The sequence below is a fragment of the Aquarana catesbeiana genome, linkage group LG09 (genome assembly GCF_042186555.1).
Source record: "Aquarana catesbeiana isolate 2022-GZ linkage group LG09, ASM4218655v1, whole genome shotgun sequence".
In the NCBI taxonomy this organism is placed as follows: domain Eukaryota; kingdom Metazoa; phylum Chordata; class Amphibia; order Anura; family Ranidae; genus Aquarana; species Aquarana catesbeiana.
The window spans coordinates 227,735,896-227,758,611 of NC_133332.1; the positions used below are offsets into that span (position 1 = coordinate 227,735,896).

At 43.0% G+C, this 22,716-nt stretch overlaps 1 protein-coding gene across 2 annotated transcripts in view; it reads right to left on the reverse strand.

Moving 5' to 3' along the window:
• Positions 1 to 539: 539 nt before the first annotated feature.
• The window catches only part of ARAF (A-Raf proto-oncogene, serine/threonine kinase), an 84,942-nt gene continuing 62,765 nt past the window's right edge, over positions 540 to 22,716 (reverse strand). For both annotated transcript variants that reach the window (XM_073599893.1, XM_073599894.1), the window contains 4 exons: positions 18,243 to 18,361; positions 18,019 to 18,150; positions 12,439 to 12,573; positions 540 to 1,621 (listed from right to left, as the gene is read on the reverse strand). In XM_073599893.1, the coding sequence (XP_073455994.1) occupies positions 1,481 to 1,621; positions 12,439 to 12,573; positions 18,019 to 18,150; positions 18,243 to 18,361 (527 nt within the window). In that variant the 3' untranslated portion in view covers positions 540 to 1,480. The remainder of the gene's footprint in view (positions 1,622 to 12,438; positions 12,574 to 18,018; positions 18,151 to 18,242; positions 18,362 to 22,716) is intronic.

Below are 22,716 nucleotides of genomic sequence, written 5' to 3' on the forward strand. Positions count from 1 at the left end.
GGTCCTAGAGGATAGCTGCAAAAGGAAATACAAGTTCTATCAGCAGTGTAGAGAAGATTCTTAACTGAATTAAAAAATCTTGACAAGTAAAAAGAAAGGTGCTAGCAAAAAATGGTTAGTCTATTACACAGTAAAGCTGAAAATAAAAGATGTTCCTCCTCGTGGAATACTAGCAATAAAACTGAGGCATGCTGGTAGTAGGAGTTATCCTGGGCTGCCCTAAAGTTTTTTGTTTGCCCATGTTCACTCCTCCTGTAGATGGCAGTATAGCCCTAAGGTAAAAGACATTCTCTGTCCCTCAAAGTGTAGTTAAAAAAAAATATTCTTTAAAAAGACAGGAGGCCATTTTTTATTTTTTTTTTTACACCAAACATATTTTATTTAAAACTATATATATTATACATCCTTATATTCAAATGCAATTAAGATTTGTATATTCCCTCACCCAACAGTTTCTCAAGCATCACTTTAATTTAACTGTCTTGTCCCAGACAAAGATTCTCACCTGAGAAGACAGTGCAGCAGGAAAAGGCTGATGGTATACAACATATTTGATAGATCCATACTCTCTAGCTGTTGAAGAACTGTGAATCTTAGTATGGGCAAACCAAAACTTTTAGTTTTAGACAGCTACAGGTTTCTGTTCCTGCTCTAAAGTTTCCATGATCAGTTGTAAAGAAAAACTCTCCAATTCATTGAAAAAAATAAGTTGCTGGAGATTTAAATCAACATCAGGCACGTCTTCAGCTAGCCAATAAATATCTTCAAAGACCGATGATGGTTTTTGTCTTCAAGATCTTAAAATCAATCACAAGAGTAAAATTGATTCTTAAGTCAGATTACCACTTCTGTTTTGATACAGAATAAAAATGAATGGGGCTGCATCATTCTTAACTTGTTACCGGAAAATGTCAATTTTACCGTTTCAGGATGGAGTTACTCTTTTTTTCTTCAATTGCTGGAAGGCACAGGTGTCCCCTGATGTCATGCAAAGCTCCACGTTTTACCTCCCAACATAATTTGGAATGCGCAGTTTCCGCACATACCACAGTGTCACTAAAGACTAGGAGTTGTAATTTAAATGGCCAAAAACTTGCAGTCACATGATAAGAGATTAAGAAAGCGCCTCAGGGTGATCACATCTTTGTGACAAACAGATAAAACAGCTCAGTTTTTTCCTTATATTCAGCTACAGAGGATCTCGTGCAAGGAATTGAATGAACTGGAAGACTGGGAAGAGGTCTTCAGGCTGACCGTGCCTGAGTAGGGGGGAGGAGGCAAATCAACTTCATAAAAGTGGTTTTAATTTGCAGGGGCACAGAAAAGGACAGAGAGTTGAACATTCAACAGGGAGTGTAAAGTTGCATCAAGAAGAGAAACCACATGAGCCCAATGTTGAACGTTGGAATACAGAGGCCAGATTCATTGAAGACAATCCGGAAATAGAAAAGTGATACTGTTTACACAAAGTGCTCTCCCGTCAGTGGGGAAGAAGGCGGAAAGTGTTAATCAGAAAGGGATTGAGGTCCTCAGAGTTCACCGCCCGATGCAGAGATGGTTCAGATGCGCTGCGCTCAATCTTGGGGAGCGCACGCTGGAGCAGCTCAATAGAGGAAAGGATCTGAAAAGCAAATAATAAAAAAAATCAGTCCATAATACAAAGGCATAGGCTGTTTCAATGATGACACCAGAAAATGTTTTAAATAACATTGGAAATATCTTATTCATAAAAGCTGAACTTCAATGCAGATTTTTCTTTAGCTTTGAATAGACTGGGAAAAAGGTAACACTTCTGTAAGTTTCTTGCTTCTGCCCACGACACTATTGGGGAGATTTTCCTTCACTTTCTGAAGTAATAAAAATTGTCAGCCATTCTAACTCAATAACTTTCTACTAAAAATTGTCGGTCTTTTTTTTTATAGTGCAAAAAATAAAAACCGCAGAGGGGATCAAATACCACCAAAAGAAAGCTCTATTTGTGGGAAAAAAAGGACGTAAATTTTGTTTGGGTACAGCGTTGCACAACCGTGCAATTGTCAGTTAAAGCGATGCAGTGCTGTATCGCAAAAAATGCTCTGGTCATTAACCACTTGCTTACTGGGCACTTAAACCCCCCTCCTGTCCAGACCAATTTTCAGCGCTGACGCACTTTGAATGACAATTGTGCGGTTATACAACACTGTACCCAAATGAAATTATTATCATTTTTTCCCCACAAATAGAGTTTTCTTTTGGTGGTATTTAATCACAGCTGGGATTTTTATTTTTTGCTAAACAAAAAAAGATGGAAAATTAAAACAAAACAAAAAAAAAAAAAAAAAATCATGTTTCATAGTTTGTTATAAAATTTAGCAAACAGGTAATTTTTCTCCTTCATTGATATGCGCTGATGAGGCGGCACCGGTGGGCACGGATAGGCACAGTTAAGGCGGCACTGATAGACACAGATAAGGCGGCTCTGATAGGTACCACTGATAGGCACTTATGGGCACTGGTGACACTGATGTGCAGCACTGATTGTGGGCACTGATAGGTGGCACTGGTACCTACTGCTAGATGGCACTGGCAGGGGGCACAGGTGAGTAATGAGGATATGCAGCAGCTCGCCGTGATCGGGACGGATGTCCCTCTCACAGCCGCTGGTGATCGGCCTTTTTTCCCTCCTCACGCTGTCAGTGCGAGGAGAAAAAATAGCCGATTACCGGCTCTGTTGACATCACATGATCAGCTGTCATTGGCTGACAGCTGATCACGTGTTAAAGGGTCGAGATCGACCCCTTACTCCGATCAGGCAAGTCTCAGACTCGCTGATCACAGAGCAGGGGGCGCACAGGCCGCTCGTGCACGGGACGACGTCAATGGACGTCGTCCCGGCAAAGCAGGTCTGTGCTGTAGCCGTCATTCAGCTATAGCGCGGATCTCAAGTGGTTAAGGGGGTAAAATCTTCCGGGGCTAAAGTGGTTAAAAAAGGACATGAAAACTTTGTCCACATTGCTGGTCCCATTCAGGGTCCAGGCCATGCCTGTCATAGTGGGCATACCCCGAAGGTACCTTCAGGGCTCTATAGGAATGGCCCAACGCTGGTCTGCGGCCTGTTGATGATTGGGCGGAACAGCAGGAAGTCAGCGGCGCTGCCATCTGCACTGGGCTATCACAGACCATGGTCGCCGCTCATCACCTGCTGTGCAGCCATGCCCATGTGTCCTCTCCCACTTCCTCCGTCCGCCCGGAGGAGCTGCAGATTGGAATGGAAAGCTCCTCCCGCCCCTGCTGATAGTATGACCTCGTCAGCCGGGCGGGGGAGCCAGGAGAGGACACACACGGACTGATCACAGCCCCTGCCCTGCCTAAAGGTAGGAGTCCTAAGCATTGGAGGCAGAGTTTAGAATAGGGAGAGAGGAAAAGGGGGGGTAAACTGCAGGGGCACTGTGATGGAGGAGGCTGTGATTGCTAGGGGCACTGTAATATAAAGAGGACTGCACTGTAAAAGGGGCACTCTAATCATTACAGTTCCCCTTACAGTGTAGTCCCCTTTATATTACAGTGTCCCTCTTACTGTATCACAACTCCCTCCTTACATTACAGCGCCCCCATTACAGAGTAGTCCCCTTTACATCACAGTGCTTCTTTTACAGAGCAGTCCCCAGTATATGATTGTAAAGGGGCACTGTAGTGTAAAGGAGGGCTGTGATGTTAAGGGGAACTGGGGACACTGATACAAAGAGGGGACTGTGCTGTAAAGGGGGTTTGTGGTGTGAAGGGGGGCTGAGGACAGACTCTGAATATCCCATCCCCTGACCCGTCCACCAACCCTGGGAAAATTGGCTGCCATGAAACCAGTCCCTGGTTCCAAAAATATTGGGGATTGCTGCTTTATAGCATCCTGTCACTAACTACACTCATTGCATTGTGCCAAGATAAGCAAACATAGGATCCTGTGCCAAAAGCAGACATTACAGGTCGACCCTGCTGCTGTGAGGTCTGGGTACTGTTCCCATGGTATACACTGAACGTAACCAAATCATAAACTGCTAGTGAGCGCTAAGGCAAAAAGCAGTTAGATCATGATAGAAGTGTCAGTCAAAAGAGGAATTCTGGTGAAAACACAAAAAAACAGAAGGGTCCATCACCTAAGGACACTAGGGAAAACACTGGAGCTTCACAGAATGGGCAGGTTATATGGATACACATGGGGGGGGGTTCCCAGGGAAGCTTTTGCCAGCGTATATTGCCTAATGAAAGAAACACACAGTCCCCAGAAAAACAATCAAAAAAGGAGGGCTCCCATCCTCAATCACAGCCTAAGGGAGATCAAAATTGCATTAGCTATGAGCTATGAGTAAGCACTTAGCATAAGTGCGAAACGCGTTAGATGATTGCCTGTACCCTCTGCCACAGTGTCTTGTATGCCATATGCTTTTAAAATTTACAATAAATGGTCTTTAAATTATATCTACCTGGAGTGCGGCTGTCCGGATTTTGTCATCTACTTTCAACATGAATCAGCATTAGCCAGCACCTGGGGCTCTTTATTCTCGGAGACAACCAAGTTTACACCTGGTGTGGATCTACCAGTGCGGTGAGAATCTAGTTTTGCTTCATTCTGATTTCGGACTATTGCTACATATATCAGTGGTGCTTGGTGTACTTTGTGGGGTGATCTGTAACAGCTCTCTGTGTAAAATCATCCTCACACAGAGAGCTGTCACAGATCTGCAGATTGCCCCTCTCCACCCCCCGCACTGAGCTTGGCGGGGAGACCTGTCACAGAGACACGCGTCTCTGTTTACATTGTGACGGCTGTGGTTGGACACAACTGTCAGGTGATCGGGAAGGCCAATCACAGCACCCATATCCCGATCTCTGCTCAGCTGGATCCTGTGATCAGAATGATCACAGGATCGAGCCGCAGCGAGCACTCGTTCTGAGGGACGTTCCTGAACGTCCACTCAGAACGAGGAAAGGACCACCCAGCCATTTATGTGCAGTGGCCAGGTGGGAAGTAGTTAAAGGATGAGTTCACCTTTAAGAAAAAAAAAATTAACATTTTATTGCAGGTAAAAAAATATGTGAATTTATTATTTTTTCCTTTTGGAGTCTGTAAAGCATTGCACCAGCGATCAGAAGCTCGTTGGTGCCATGCCGGTCTACTGCAGACCTGGCAATATATCTGCGATTCCATACAGTGCATCCGGAAAGTATTCACATTGCTTCACTTTTTCCACATTTTGTGTTATGTTATGTTATTCCAAAATGGATTAAATTCATTATTTTCCTCAAAATTCTACAAATAATACCCCATAATGACAACGTGAAAGAAGTTTGTTTAACCACTTAGCAACCGGCCCAAAGTCAAATGACAGCTACAGGGCGGTTGCTTAACTCCGGGAGGGCGTACAGTGACGTCCTCCCAGAATCCCACTCTCGCACGCCCCCTGGGGTGCACACCCGAGAACATCCGCATCACGGTAAACGGCCGCTGATCGCGGCCGTTTACCACGTGATCGCTCTGTCAAATGACGGAGCGATCACATGTAAACAAACCGGTGTCATGTCATGATGCCGGTTCCTCTCTCCCCTCTGTGTACCGTTGGTACAGTGTGAGAGGAGAGGGGGAAGAGATCGGATGGCAGCAGCGCTGTGGGCTGGATCTGTAGTGCCCACAGTGCTGCTCTGTGACAAATGCAGTCACATCCAGCCATCCATGCTCAGCCATATTCTAATACCCTGCACTACTCTGCAATTACCCAGCCATACTCTGCAATTACCCAGCCATACTAGGTGATACCCTGCAATACCTTACCATACTCTGCCATGCTCGGCTGGATTCGGCCTCTGTATGTGGCCAGGCTGTGGAAGTCTCACACATGTGGTATCGCCTTACTCAGAAGGAGTAGGAGAATCTATTTTGTCATTTTTGGTATGTGTACATGCTATGTGTTAGAAATATTGTATAAATAGACAACTTTGTGTTAAAAAAAAAAAAAAAAGCGTTTTAAACCACTTCCCGCCCGCAGTCATACGACATCCTTGACTTTGTGCAGGGATATCTGAATGATGCCTGCAGCTACAGGAATCATTCAGATATCAGCTTTTTCTGCCGGCAATTCCCTACACCATATGATCGATCATAGCGGCTGTTCCACTGCTTGATCGTTCTTACGGGAGGTGAGAGGGGACGTCCCCCCCCCCCGCCGCCCTCCGGTGCTTCTACCGACTCACCGCTACGATCGAAGCCAGGATCTTTTTTTTTTTTATTTCAGGCTTCCCAGCATAGAGGTGAGATGTGGGGTCTTATTCACCCCATATCTCACTGTAAAGAAGACCTGTCATGCCATATTCCTTTTACAAGGGATGTTTACAATCCTTGTACTAGGAATAAAAGTGATCAAAAAAATGTATTTTTTGGAAAAAAGTGTCAAACTAAAATAAAGTAAAATGAATAAAAAAAAAAAAAAAAAAAAATTGAAAGTGCCCCTGTCCTCGTGTGCTTGCATGCAGAAGCGAACGCATACGTACGTCCCGCCCACATATGAAAACGGTGTTCAAACCACACATGTGAGGTATCGCTGCGATCAGTAGAGCAAGAGCAATAATTTTGGCCCTAGACCTCCTCTGTAACTCAAAACATGTAAACAGTAAAAATTTTTAAAAGCGTCGCCTATAGGGATTTTTAAGTAGCAAAGTTTGGCGCCATTTCACGAGCGTGTACAATTTTAAAGGGTGACATGTTGGGTATTTACTCAGCATAACTTCATCTTTCACATTATGCAAAAACATTGGGCTAACTTTACTGTTTTGTTTTTTTTTTAAAGCACAAAACTTTTTTTTTTTTCCAAAAGAAACACGGTCAAAAAATTGCTGCGCAAATACCGTGCAAGATAAATAGTTGCAACGACCGCCATTGTACTCTCTAGGGTCTTTGCTAAAAAAAAAACATATATGTTTTGGGGTTCTATGTAATTTTCTAGCAAATAAATTATGATTTTTGCATGTAGGAGAGAAATGTCAGAATTGGCCTGGGTGCTCCAGAACGCCTGAAGGTGCTCCTTGCATGTTGGGCCTCTGTATGTGGCCACGCTGTGTAGAAGTCTCACACATCAGGAGTAATAGCAGAATGTGTTTTGGGGTGTAATTTGTGGTATGCATATGCTGTGTGTGAGAAATAACCTGCTAATATGACAATTTTGTGGAAGAAAAAAAAAAAAAATTAAAAAAAAAAATGTTGATTTTTCAAAGAATTGTGGGAAAAAATGACATTTCAAAAAACTCACCATGCATCTTTCTAAATACCTTGGAATGTCTTCTTTCCAAAAAGGGGTCATTTGGGGGTATTTGTACTTTTCTGGCATGTTAGGGTCTCAAGAATTTAGTCAGTAATTCAGGTGTGATCAATTTTCAGATATTGGCACCATAGCTTTTGGACTCTATAACTTTCATAAAGACCAAATAATATTTACCGATTTGGGTTATTTTTACCAAAGATATGTAGTGGTATAAATTTTGGCCAAAATATATGAAGAAAAATTACTAATTTGCAAAAGTTTATAACAGAAACGAAAAAAAATGCATTTTTTATAGAATTTTCGGTCTTTTCTCTTTTATAGCGCAAAAAATAAAGAACCCAGTGGTGATTAAATACCACCAAAAGAAAGCTCTATTTGTGTGAAAAAAAGGACAAAAATTTCATATAGGTACAGTGTTGCATGACTGAGTAATTGTCATTCAAAATGTGAGAGCACTGAAAGCTGAAAATTGGTCTGGTTATTAAGGGGGTTTAAGTGCCTAGTGGTCAAGTGGGGTTAAAATCTTTGGAAATGTACTAAAAAAAAAAAAAAATGAAAAAATCCCATGTACATAAGTATTCACAGCCTTTGTCATGACACTCAGAATTGAGCTTAGGTGCATCCTGTTTCCACTGATCATCCTTGAGATGTTTTTATAACCTGGTTGGAGTCCACCTGTGGTAAATTAAGCTGATTGGACAAGATTTGGAAAGGCACACACCTGTCTATTATAAGGCTCGATTCACACAGGGGCAACATGACTTCAGCGCGACTTTGCACGGCGATTTCAACGCGGCTTCAACGCGACTTCAGCGCGACTTTAGCAAATTACAACGCGACTTCAAGTCGCCTCCAGGACAGGCGACTTCGGCTGTGGCCAATCACAGGACAATCAGCTCTGAGAGGGAGGGGTTTGCCTGGGCAAACAAAATTTTTTGCCTGCAAAGTCGCTTGACTTTACAGAGAGATCCGACTTGGAGGCGACTTCCATTGATTTCTATGGTACAGGTCGCCTACCAAGTCGGATCCAAGTAGTACAGGGAGTACGCTCTGAAGTCGGAGCGACTTCAGTAGTGTCTATTAAGACGCTCCCATTCACTGTCATGTGAATCTCTTTCTGGGGCAACTTGGGGCGACTTGAGGGGCGACAAGTCGGATCCCAAGTCGTCCCAGTGTGAACCGAGCCTAAAGGTTCCACAGTTAAGCTCTGGTTCACATTGCCGCCGATTTGACATGATAAATCGCACCAATTGCACCGTCCTAATCGGTGCGACGCTGCACCGATTTCAAAAAGTAGTTTCTGTACTACTTTTTGCGATTTCGAGGTGCGATTTCCATTGACATCTGTGCAGAAACCCACACAGATGTCTGTGAAATCGCAGCTGAAATCGGGACTGACATGCGGGAGTGAAATCGTGCAAGTTCAGCTGAACTCACACGGCTTCATTCCCGCAGCTCAGTGTGAACCTGGACTAAAAAGTGCATGTCAGAGCACAAACCAAGCCATGAAGTCCAAGGAATTGTTTGTAGACCTCTGAGACAGGATTGTATTGAGGCACAGATCTGGGGAAGGGTACAGAAACATTTCTACAGCATTGAAGGTCCCAATGAGCACAGTGGCCACCATCACCGTTTCGAACCACCAGGACTCTTCCCAGAGCAGGCCGTCCGGCCAAATTAAATGATCGAGGGAAAAGGGCCTTCGTCAGGGAGGTGACCAAGAAGGTCACTCTGACAGAGCTCCGGCATTTCTCTGTGGAGAGAGGAGAACCTTCCAGAAGAACAACCATCTCTGCAGCACTCCACCAATAAGGCCTGTATGGTAGAATGGCCAGACGGAAGCCACTCCTCGGTAAAAGGCACACAGCCTGCCTGGAGTTTGCCAAAAAGGCACCTGAAGGACTCAGTCCATGAGAAACAAAATTCTCTGGTCTGATGAAACAAAGATTGAACACTTTGGTCTGAATGGCAAGCATCATGCCTGGAGGAAACCAGGCACCGCTCATCAACTGGCTTATACCATCCCTACAGTAAAGCATGGTGGTGGCGACAGGAACTGGGAGACTAGTCGGGATGGAGGGAAAGATTAATACAGCAATGTAGAGACATCCTTAATGAAAACTTACTCCAGAGTGCTCTGGACCTCAGCCTGGGGCAAAGGTTTATCTTCAAACAGGACATCGACCCTAAGCACACAGCCAAGATAACAAAAAAATGGCTACGGGATAGCTCTGTGAATATCGTTGAGTGGCCCTGGCAGAGCCCAGACTTGAACCTGATGGAACATCTCTGGAGAAATATGAAAATGGCTGTGCCCAGACACTCCCTATCCAACCTGATGGTGCTTGAGAGGTCTAGCAAAGAAGAATGGGAGAAACTGCCCAAAAATAAGTGTGCCAAGCTTCTAGCATCATACTCAAATATACTTGAGGCTGCAAGTGGTGCCAAAGGTGCTTCAACAAAGTATTGAGCAAAGGTTGTGAATACTTATGTACATGATTTTTTTTTTGTTTTTTATTTTTAATAAATTTGCAATTCAGCGGCTTCAGCATTGGGAGCATGTTACATGTTCCACCCAAAAAAACAGGTGGAACATGTAACACGTTCCCAAAGGTGAACTTATCCTTTAACTCGCCATCAGTAGCAGGAAGATAAAACACAATACCAAACCTGGAAACCTATACAGGGAGGTACAGAAGGTTTTAAAAAGGGAAAAAAATATTCCCATCACATACATCCCAGTTGGTATAGCAGCTTCAGTAAAAAGAATTTTTAACGAATAAGAGGAAATGGTCCTCAACAGAGCATAGGACCTGAGAACATATAACAATGGAGCCTTCACAAATAAGATCAGATGAACCGCCACAGTTCTGGTTCTGATACTAAGCAAGGAATCCCCAGACATAGTGGGGTTTATTTACTAAAGCTGGAGAGTGCACAATCAGGCTCACTTCTGCATAGAAACCAATCAGCTTCCAGGTTTTATTGCCAAAGCTTTATTGAACAAGCTGAAGTTAGAAGTGGATTGGCTACCATGCACAGCTTCACCTGATTCTGAGTGCACTAGTTTTAGTAAATCTTGCCCACTAGTCTGACCTGTATAGAAAACTCCTGCGGTAACTGGAACACATAAGGGATGTCATTGACTGTAGATCCCTCAAGAAAACACCAATATAAAACTGGAAAAACCTGTACATTTAAGCGAACTAGAAAAACTTCCAGAATTGTATTTATCTGGGATGAATATACCATCACAGTTGTCTGACTGCAGAAAAGTCCAGGATATGACTAAAGTCCAGGATTAAATTTATCTGGAAAGAATCTTCCAGCAGCTGTTGATAGTAGAAAATTCTTCCAAACACAGAAAAGCAGAGTTGAAGATAACACCCCCACTCTCCTTAGAACACTAACAAAGATTGAGGCATGATGGCTTGCAGGGTTTACCAGTGTTGCGCACAGCCTTCAGCTTCTATACCACCCACCACTATAATGTGCACACTTATAGAGAAAGGTGGAGCACAGAACAGAGCGGTACAAGGCAATCCTTGGCAAATAAGATAATAGAAAACAAAAAACAACAGATGAATATTTTCACAGTATATTGAAGTGATTTATGAACGGTACTGGTAAGGGTTTACCTATACTTTCAAGGATAAGCATGCTTTTCCTTCTTAGGCCCCTCCCAGTAAGTGCAGGCCATCTTCATTCACTCCGATAGAAAGACTGTACGCACCCCAACACTTCATATTCCCAATATGTACCATGTACTTGTCTGAGAAAGTATCCTGTTCCCTTTGTAGTGCTTCCGCTGTGTGAAATCCCTTGTGTTCCTGCTAGTCCACTTGCTTTCCTATTAAAAACTGACCACACTAAGGAGAACACACCATGGTCAGTTTTCTAGCTAAGCTGGGAATTCAGTATGCTCTCCTCCAATATTTAGATTTGCCCTGACACGCCCCCCCACTGCACAACCATTCATAGGCAAGCTCAGGGTGCTGCTGCTTCTCCTCCCCCAGCTCTTATGCAACTGAGAAAAGAGGGAATGTGATCACTTATAAAAAAAAAAAAAGATATTTAGAATGTTTTTTTTTTTTTTACATCTATACAATACAATGTTTTGCCTTTCATTTCTATTTTAAACTGAATGGGTTGTTTTACAAGATGATCGTTTACAATCACTTTAACATCTTCACCTGGCAATACACTTACATTTTAATGCCTCATGCACACAAACCAAGAGAGGCTGAAAATATGCCCAGTGTAAAATTGTGGTTGTTTTCCTGTGCCCAGGAGCTGCAGCATTTACCAGTGTACAGGCGCATACAGCCATTCACTCGTAGCGCCAGCTGTACTCTTTGCATTGGTGTTTACCAGCCTTCCACGTATGGGAAACATGTTGTACAGGCATGTGCAGTTAAATACCAATGTACAGAAGCATCAGCGTTTACTGCCATGCACTTGTATGGTAGGCTGCACGCGATACCCCAGGTATGGATAAAGTTTCAGAATTTTACACTGATCATATTTGCCACCTCTCACCATCTGTGTGCATAAGACCTTAGGCCTCATGCACACAGAATGTCTTGTTTAGCCCCTCTGAATGCCAAAACTCCTGACAGGAGAAAAGCTGCTTAAAAAAAAAAACAAACACACCTACAGCCATATATTGCACATGCGTATAGATGTGTTTAGGTGTATCAAGTATTTGAGCAATATTGGACTTCACTGGCCAGAATATTTTATTCTGGCCATTGGATTGCATTAACGCTCAAACGCGCCTAAATGCATCTAGGAGCGTTCTGCGTTTCTTCAGTGCCTCTCCTGAATGCACCTTTGGAGGTTTTTTTTTTTTTATTTACCCTGTAAAACATGCCTCTTCTAATACGCCTGTAAATGCCTGTGTGTGCATAGACAGATAGGCTTACATAGAGTTGCTTTTACAGGCTGAAAAAATGCCAAATGCCTTTAAAAGCAGGGTTTTCTTAAGACCAGTGTGCATGAGGCCTAAGAATTCAGTGCAATCTTCTCCAAGCATTGTATTGTAAATCTATCTCAAATAAGTTTTTACACAAATGGACGCAAGACTCCTGTGCTACAAGTCAACACTGCTGTCCACTACTGTGCTTGTCAGTCGAGGAAGATGGCAGCTCACCTGTGGGAACAGAGGCCTCTCCTCCCTCTTGAATTTCATGCAATCTGATAGAAGTCTTTTCATGGCTTTGGGACAGTTACTGGACACTTCGCTGAGGTCAGGACTAAGGTAACCACGACCGACCATGAAAATGATCTGCACAAAAAATAAATAATGCAAGTTCACTTCATTATAATTTCACTCAAGAAGCCTTTCCTACATCATCCCAGAGTTATGAACACCATTATCCACCATTTGAGGGTGAGCTTGGACAAGGATTGTGTATTCATTTCAGCTTCCACCTAAAAGGTGATTTTTTTTCACAAATACAGATATAGGGCGTAACAAGGCTCCTTCTAACCAGCAAGTCAAAATAACAGCATTCAGGAAAGAGTGACAGAGAAAAAAGTGAAACAAGTTTTTATCTGCTGCTGTACTTCCTAAAATCTTTTATTAAAATTAGTTCTAGGTGGGAGGGGGACTTTTACACCATAAGTAAGGTTTTCTGTGAAGTACAACTTCTTGTTAGGGATGCCATACACCATGTGCCAGGCTTTCTGCAGTTTATTCTTTGGCTGCATGGGGACTTGTTACAGTGGGAGAGCCAACTAAAGGAGCAAGTAGATGAGGATTTGCATAAACCCTGTCTGCCAACTAAATACGGTTGTGGTTGCACTGAATTCTTAAAGTAAAACTAAACTTTGAGCAGGCAGAGGCTCTTTATTGTATAAAAATGTACTTGTCTGTTCGCAGTCTGCTTTAAAATGTACACTAGGCCGTGAATGCGAAGCTCAGGATACATTCTCAGAATGATGCCCGTGTACCAGGATGAACGAACTCCTGTGCATGTGCAGGAGCTGTCATCCTGTGCTAGCCAATCAGGATAACTGAAGATCCAGCACCTGAAAGAGCCACGGGGACAACGTCAGCACCAGCGAGAGACGTGGCAAAGGTTAGATCATTGGAGGGGAAGTGAGTTTTCCAGACTTCCGCTTTAAAGGCCAAGTTCACCTTTTAGAACATGTTACATGTTCCACCCATATTTAGGGTAGAACATGTAACATGTTCAGCTCCTGTTGCCAGTCCCCCCCATCAGTGTGACAGCAGGAAGGGCATCTTCTCCACGCAACCACTGTCACAATTTAAAAAGAGAGCGGCCTTGTGGGGCTTCGTCCACACAGCCATGTCATTTTTTTCCCCAGTTTTCTGTGAATGAACTACAAGTACCATCAGCCACCGTGACTGAAAGCTTGTAGTTCTGAATGAACTGTGAGGGTGCTGATAAGCGATCCGGTAGTTCAATCACAAACCCTGCAGCTTTCAACAGGCTGCCTGTATTAAGGTATGGGCAGAAAGCTGCAGGGTTTGCAGAAGTCTGACATTGCACCCTGTTCCACTGATCACAGATATAATGCTTTCCAGGCTCCAGCAGAAAAAAAAAAATGCACTTTTTTTTTCTGCAAAAATATGTGCATTTATTATTTTTTCTGGAATAGTGAACTTATTTAAGATTTCTGGGAGTTACAGACCACCAAAGCTTTTTGCACAGTGACATGGAAATGTCTGTGAAAGGAAATCTCTAGTCAGATGAAAATGAAACCTATACAGGGAGCAAAGCTAACCTGCCCAGTATTTTTCATACCAGCACTGTTTTAGTGCATTTTTACACCACAATTTTTTTTCTTGGTAATCTGGGAACCCCAGTTTGAGGTGCAAGGCAGTAGTTTCTAACACTGCAGATCCTTGCATGCACTAACATACAAGAAGCATCCGTGTTAAAAAGCTCTTACTCCAATCTACCAATCATACTGAAAAACCTGCTCAGAGGTTAGAACGCAACTGGTGGTCAGGAATGAGCTTTGCAAGTTTGAATCCTAGTTTGAACCCTAGTTTGAACCCAAGTGAGTGAGCCACCCTGGAACAATCCGCTGGGGCCAGTGCATTCTCCACCTTTCAGTTGCATTAATTCAAGGGCTGTATACACGTGTTGCTGCGGGGCAGGGAATGCCTCGGCTGCAGACGATTGGCCCAGTACAGGTGACCGCTTCCTAGTAAATTGGGTTCAGACTAGGATCCGAACCCACCTGAGCTCATCCCTCCTGGTGATGCATCAGTAGACTTCAAGAAGCAGACCCACCAACTTTTGAGGTGATCTATCTATAAAAAAAAAAAAATCTGACAGCACTTTATTACACAGAACACCAAATATGGCAGACTAAACAGACTTGTTCCCTAGACAGAATTAAAAGTGCTTCAACCTGATATGATCAGTGGATTACTCTTAACATTGAAAAAAAATTGGCTTGTGTGACATGTATAAATGCATTTTTTTTTAAGAAAAAAAATTTGCCTTTGATAATGGTCCTTTATTAATTACACTTGTTACATGAAAGGATCACATAACACATCAAGCTAAAGTTTTGGAACTTTTCAATTTTCCCTAGCTGTGTGCCTACTACATTGTGACGGGAGGGCCCGTGGAACTCAGAATCCCTTGGAAAGTAGGGGGTGTCCTTGTTTCAGCTTCCCATATACCTCTTATGTCTAAGTCATCCTGTGCTATCCTGGCACAGGGTGAGTGAGAAAATATATCTTGGACTACTTAAAATGGGACAGTAATATTTGTCCACAATATCTCCCAGGATGTATGTAGAGACTACTATTGGTTTGTTTGATTCTGAACTCAACCTGTTAATTGAGTGAGCTGATCACATTAGCCTCCAGGTCTGGCTAGGAGACGAACTGTTGATGACTAGGCTGAGGAGGGGGGAGATTGTTTGTATTGATAATTGTAATTAGCTCCTGCTATTGTGTTTATACTACTGTGTGAAGCTCGGTGCCCACAAGTCTGTGTCCTACAGGTCATGTCTCTGAGTCATCTGGTCTGGGTAAATTTTTTAGTAAATTAGCTCATGTTAATTAGGTTAGCTTTGAGTCATCCTGCTGTATAAATTTGTGTGAGATCTCAAATAAAGAGTTAGTCCTGATGTACTCCAAGACTGGTGTTGTCTAGTTCTTGGGGGGTTCCTATAGCCAGATCCATTGGACTCGTGTTCCAGAACTTAGGAAGCGGTATCCAGACGGAAGCAGTGTGGGACGTTCCGTGATATTGGTGGCAAGCAGCGGGAAGCTTCCGGCAGTCTGGGAAATCTAAACCTCCACCTGGATCCAAGATCAGGATAGCAGACTTCAGTCACCCCAGCGGAGATATGGACCTGGCATCAGAGTTCCCGGGGCTGCTGCGGATCATCCTTCCAACATACACCAGGACTGTGTCTGAGGATAAATACCTGGAGCATAGGCAGCAAATTCGGGTGGAGCTCTGGATTGGAGCCCTCCAGCTCGCTGGTATAAAACAGGGCAAGTGCTTTCCAACCCAAGAGCAACGGGCCAGTGACCAACGGGCATTGCAGATGGCATTCCTGGGAGAGCGGCCCCAGGAGCAATGGGTAACTGAGTTGGACAGGCTGGTCCAGCAGGAGATAGAGCTGGGCAATCATTATCGGGCTCTGCAATGGCACGCAGAGGAGGGATATTTAGGGGAGACAACAGAATGCTACCCGGAGGGATATGACTTTGGAGGCCCTGGGTTGCTGTGGAAGAGCCTTACAGATCATTTTATGTTTGGCGATGAAGGGGAGCCTGACCTTGAGGACCTGCAAGAATATAGAGAGGATATGCTCGGTCTTGCAGGGGTCTCAGAGCTCAAACCTGATCTGGACCATTTGCTAAGGAAGGAACAGCATCTGGAAAGGGCATACAGGAAACTGCTAGAACACGTTCAGCAGCATGCCAGAGAATCAGCAGTGGAAAATCTGAAGATTGCCATCCCCAAACCTGAAGTGCTGACCACAGGGCAGAGCTCTGCTAACCTCTGTCCAGCACTGATAACATCTTCTGGGTTCCATGGACAGGAGATGGTGAACCTCTATCCTCAGACACCAGTTATAGAAATAGGGGATTTAATTGACTTTTCTGCTGAGGAAGAACAACCTGATGAGCCTCCAGCAGAAGAGCTGGTATTAGGGCCAAACTTCACTGTGCTCTGCCCAGCATCAACAGCAGTATCTGTGGAGTTACAACAAACTTCTCCAGCTGAAGATCTGGTAACTGAACAGAGGGTCCAAGACCTCTGCCCCACACCTGTGGCAGTTTCGGAGGCCCAGGGTGAGAAGGTGGCAATCACTTCCCAGCAGCAGATACAGGGGGAGAAGGGAGAGGAGGTGTGTGTTGTCCCTCCCCAACAGTTGGCCAGGGTGGAGGAAGCGGCCTTCCCTCCCCAGCAAAGATCAGTGCACCTGGGAGACAGTACCATAGACATGTCGTCCAAGCAACCAGATGAGGGAATGGAAAAGGAAGCAGCCGGCTCACCTCCCCAATGGCAGCTACACAGTTTGGGAGTGGAGAAAGCCAGTCTCCCTCCCCAACAGTTAACCGGAGCAGATGGTGTGGGGTTTTCAGCAGAAGGGCTGGCAACAGGGCCGAGAACTGCTGGACTCTGCCCTCAACTAACAGAGGATGGATTTCCTGTGAAGGTGGATGGGACTTCAGTCTCCACCTGTATACCCCAGGGATGCTGGGCAGTTGGCCCCGATCCCCAACAGCATGACAGAGTGAGCCCAGTCACCCTGTCTTCTCTCCAGCGGCAGAAAGGACTTCAGGGAGAAGGGCCAGTCCAGGCCTCTCCCCAGCGGCAGATATGTTCTCTGAGAGAGGCACAGGTTGGCTGGGTGAGTAATGCTTTGTTTGGAACAATTTATTTGGGGTACTGTGTGGGTACAGGCATTAGAGGATTGGAACTACTTACTAACTTCGGAGTCAACCCGTCTGGGGTCTCCTCCTGTGTTAGTCTTCTAAAGAAAAGGGAGAGATGTGACGGGAGGGCCCGTGGAACTCAGAATCCCTTGGAAAGTAGGGGATGTCCTTGTTTCAGCTCCCCATATACCTCTTATGTCTAAGTCACCCTGTGCTATCCTGGCACAGGGTGAGTGAGAAAATATATCTTGGACTACTTAAAATGGGACAGTAATATTTGTCCACAATATCTCCCAGGATGTATGTAGAGACTACTATTGGTTTGTTTGATTCTGAACTCAACCTGTTAATTGAGTGAGCTGATCACATTAGCCTCCAGGACTGGCTAGGAGACGAACTGTTGATGACTAGGCTGAGGAGGGGGGGAGATTGTTGTTTGTATTGTTAATTGTAATTAGCTCCTGCTATTGTGTTTATACTACTGTGTGAAGCTCGGTGCCCACAAGTCTGTGTCCTACAGGTCATGTCTCTGTGTCATCTGGTCTGGGTAAATTTTTTAGTAAATTAGCTCATGTTAATTAGGTTAGCTTTGAGTCATCCTGCTGTATAAATTTGTGTGAGATCTCAAATAAAGAGTTAGTCCTGATGTACTGCAAGACTGGTGTTGTCTAGTTCTTGGGGGTTCCTATAGCCAGATCCATTGGACTCGTGTTTCAGAACTTAGGAAGCGGTATACTGACGGAAGCACTCAAGTGGAGTGTGGGACGTTCCGTGACATACATCATATCCACCCTACAAGGTTTCAATGACAGAGGAGAAAGCTAAGAGTTACAGGTCCCATCTTACCTGATCTCTATTATTTATATTCGCGTACGGTAATAAACCAGTCATCAGTTCGTACAGGACCACTCCATATGCATACACATCAGACTGAAAGGTGTACGGACTCGTCTCCTGCATCCTTATCACCTCCGGTGCCTGGGAAAAACACCATATACAAAATGTGAGCAAACGAATACTTCAGGAACAAAGCATGCAGGTAAAAAAGGTCAGAAGGTGTAAGGACTTACCATCCATAGGATGGAACCACTGGGCTGCTCTACCTGTTGGGATCCGCTCCACCGTGTCTTCACTGTGGCCAGCCCAAAGTCACCAATCTTTACGGTGAGTCCCTCGTGGAGGAAGATATCTTTTACAGAGGGTTAAGGTAAAAATGGTAGCTCTGGAAGGAACTCGCCACAGCTATGATGCATGCTACATAGCAGTCTGCTCTTAAAGCAGGATCTTTCTTTTTTTTTTTTTTTTTTTTGGGGGTCAATAAGATTTTTTATGGTAGGATCAAAAATGTAACAATTGTACAGTCATCACAATCTTTGTATATATAGATTAAAAACAGTACATTCAACAATGGGTAAACATGTTACGCCGTTAGAGCTCAAGTGACGGTAATCATACAAACCGGGGTTATACGCTTGTCTTTACAAAACTTAGTGTGAAAACCATATGTTCTGTTCATATTGATTAACGAGTTGATATGGTATGGTCAGCCGACCATATGCCATTTTCAGAAGCTGAGAGAAGATAAGGGCGCTCTGGTGGAGGTGGATAGCTGGTCAGAGGGATGATAGTGACGAGATGGCACATGAGGTGATGAGGTGTTACAAAGGCGGCCGGGCGTTTGCACATATGCAAATAGGGTCGTATGTCTAATGTTGAGTTTTCAGTGAATAAATATAAAGACGTGTTACAAAGGCGGCCAGGCATTTATACACATGTGTTACAGGGGCGGCCAGGCGTCTATGTGCACGTGTTACAAGGGCAGCCAGGCGTTTGTACACATGCAAATAAGGTCGTAAGTCTAATGTTAAACAATGAATAAATATGCAGCCGTATTACAAGGGCGGCTATACACCTGTGTTACAGAGGCGGCCAGGCGTCCATACACATGTGCATGAAGGAATAAATCTGTTGAAAGGGGGTTTTAAAAATAGGAATAAGCGATAGTATATAGTGGATGTTGTGCGAATTGTACTGATTATGTCTCTAACAATAATAAAACAATAATAAATTTTACTTGACTAGGAATAAGTGTAAAGGTGTGTTACAAGGGTGGCCGGGCGTCTATACACTAAAGACAGGTAGAGGAAAAAAGTGGATTATTATACAGTTGTACGAATTGTGCATATTATGCCTGTTGCAATAATCTCACGGTGAGAGGTATTGCTCAACTGTGAATTAGTATATAGAAGTGTTACAGGGGCGGCTGGGCGTCTATAAACTACAGAAGGGTAATAGGAGGTGGTGGATGCTTATGCAAATAGTACAGATTATGCCTGTAGCAATACTCTGACGATAATTGACAATAATAGACTGTAAATAAGTATGCAGGTGTGTTACAGGTACAGGTGTGTTACAAATCTACTATAAAGAATTTACTTATAGGAATAGGTAATAAGATGTAATAGATGCTCTGCAAATAGTATTTGATTGTGACAGATGGAAGATATGTAGATATGTAGGTGGTGGATGCTTATGCAAATAGTACAGATTATGCCTGTAGCAATACTCTGACGATAATAGATGATAATAAACTGTAAATAAGTATGCGGGTGTGTTACAGGGGCCGCCGGACATTTACACACCTGCAAATAAGGTCACAAATCTACTATAAAGAATTTACTTATAGGAATAGGTAATAAGATGTAATGGATGCTCTACAAATAGTACAGATTGTACCTATAGTTGTCAATAATTATATTTGACTGTGACAGATGGCAGATATGTACATGTATAACAGGCAAACACCATGACGTATGGATATTATAATAAGAGGGAATGAATGATAGATGAACAACTAGATGTAGTAGATCATATAACTTACTGTAGTAGAACATATAATTTACACAAGCTAAAATTGGGAGGTTAAAAGGTGGATAGTATACTAGTAGTGGATAACAAATAGACACCATAATATCACAGTCTGTATGTTAAATGTAGTATTATCTAGAGTAAGGTGCTTATTTCCAATTCTTCATTAATACCTCCAGGCGAAAGTACATCAAGAGCTTATATATCCAATAAGTCTCCCGTTGGCAGAGACGTTTCAATCTCTCTGCCGCAGGGAGAGTGGCTGGTATGGATTCGATGATCCATACTTTTAGGCCTACGGTGGATTTAGGATGATGTTGGGTGAAATGTCGTGGGACGTTATGGTGGTCTTTACCGGCCTCGATCAATCGGCGGTGCTCTCCAAAACGCTGGCGTAGGGGGCGTATGGTTCGACCTACATAGTAGAGGCTGTAGGGGCAGGTCAGGCAGTATACTACATGGTCTGTAGAACAGGTGTAGAATTCCGAAATTCTGTAGGTTTTATTTTTAATCGTGAATGTTTTTTGACCATGTTGTACAAAACTGCATGTAAGGCAAAGGGGTTTGTGGCATTGATACATCTCAATCATAAAAAAGAGTTGGAGTGAAGATGACGTATTTGTTTTCTTTTTGAGTTTGCTTGGGGCAATCTTTACCTTAATGTTAGATGCTTTCCTATATGAAAATTTGGGTTTATTTGGTATACTGTCTTTGAGATGGGGATCCTGCAGTAGTATTGGCCAATGTTTATGAACTATGTGTTCCATATTTTTGTATATGTTATGAAATTGAGTCGTGAACCGAATGTCCTTTGATTAATTCATTTTATGGGTATGAGTATCAGGATTGATGTATGTGGTATAGGCTTGTCCGTTGAGTGATGGAGGGTAGCCTTTTTCGATAATATTTTGTTTGAGGTTTATGCTTTGTGTCTGATAGTCTGACTGCATGGTGCAATTATGTCTGAGACAGCAGAATTGACTTTTTGGGATGTTTTTTACCCAACGAGGGTGATGGCAAATATTGAAGTGCAGATAGGAATTCCCAGCAGTAGGTGTGCAATAATTTTTTGCGCGACCAGTATCATGAAAAAGATCAAGGTCTAAGAATGCTAGATGTGTTTTATCATGAACAGATGTAAAGGATAAGCACATGTTGTTATTATTACAATGGGAAACGAATGATTCAATATCATCGGTATTACCCAGATAATAATGACGTCATCAATATAACGACCGTAAAATATAATTTTGGCCATGAAAGGGTTATTCGCCCATATGTATCGTGTTTCTCAGAGACCCATAGTTAAGTTGGCATATGAAGATGCAAAAATGGTGCCCATGGCAGTGCCATGGGTTTGAAGGTAGTAGTGGTCTTCAAACATGAAATAATCATGAGTCAGGCAGAAGAATGTGGCATCTAGAATGAATTTAACTTGGTTTGGATGAATAGATGGGTCTTCCGACAGAAAGTGTTGTATGCCCTGCATGCTGACATTATGGGGGATGGATGTGTATAATGATTGGACATCCAGTGAGAGCCAGGTGTAGTTGGGCCCCCATTGGTATGGACCTAATAGTTCAAGCAGGTGTATTCCATCTTTGATATGGGATTGTAAGTTGGAAACAAAAAGGTTGTAGAAAAAGGTCTACATACTGGGAAAAACCACTATTAATACTGTTCATAGAGGCAACTATGGGTCTGCCAGGGGGGTTGGTAGTGCTTTTATGAACTTTTAGCAAATGATAGAAATACGGAGTTTGATGATATTTTTTGACCAAGAAGCTTCGTTTTTGGTAATTACATTATCTTTGGTAGCTTGCTTAACTAAAATTGTAGCATCAATGGTGAAACTTGGTAGGAGTCCTCTTGAAATTTTGTATAGGTTTGTGAGTCTCTGAGTAGTCTACTGGCCTCTTTGATGTAGTCTACCCGGTTTTGCAGCACAATGCTACCGCCCTTATCTGCTTATTTTTTTTTACAAAATTGTTTTTTTATTTGTTTTGATAGAAAGTAGTTTACAGGTTCAGATAGTACAAATGCATCCATAAACAAATCTCTTTTACAAAATATAAAAGAAAGTGCAATAGCCCAACGGGGGCCAACTGTTATAGTTATACATCATATTTACCAAATTCCTCAACAGAGGAATGAAGTATACCACTGGTTACATAAGGGAAATGAGTGTGGACCTCGTAGGGCACCACAACCTAAAATCACAATTCTATATACAGCAGGGATATTTCCATGAACACAACATCCACACCATACATGCACCCATATCTGCTTATTTAATGATAACATTCTCATTAGTTTTCAAAAAATTGAGGACTGATCTTTCTGGGTATGTTAAGTTGTGATTTTTATAGGGGTTGTGTTGCTGTTGGCACATCATCAATAATTCAGAGTATACCATGCGGTAAAATGTTTCAAGGCATGGGCTTTTGGATTGTGTGGGATGAAAATTAGACAGGGGATGAAAATTGGTGGGTTTAACTGCAGGAGAACAATTTAGATGTTGGGTATATAAAAGGGCGTCTGATTCAGGATTATCAGGGTTAAGGAGCGGTCCAGTTCCTTCCTGATATAATTCTTCTAATATATCCAAGGCTATTTTTTCTAGGATTTAAATCCTAGACAAAAAATAGCCTTGGATATATTAGAAGCCTTGGATAC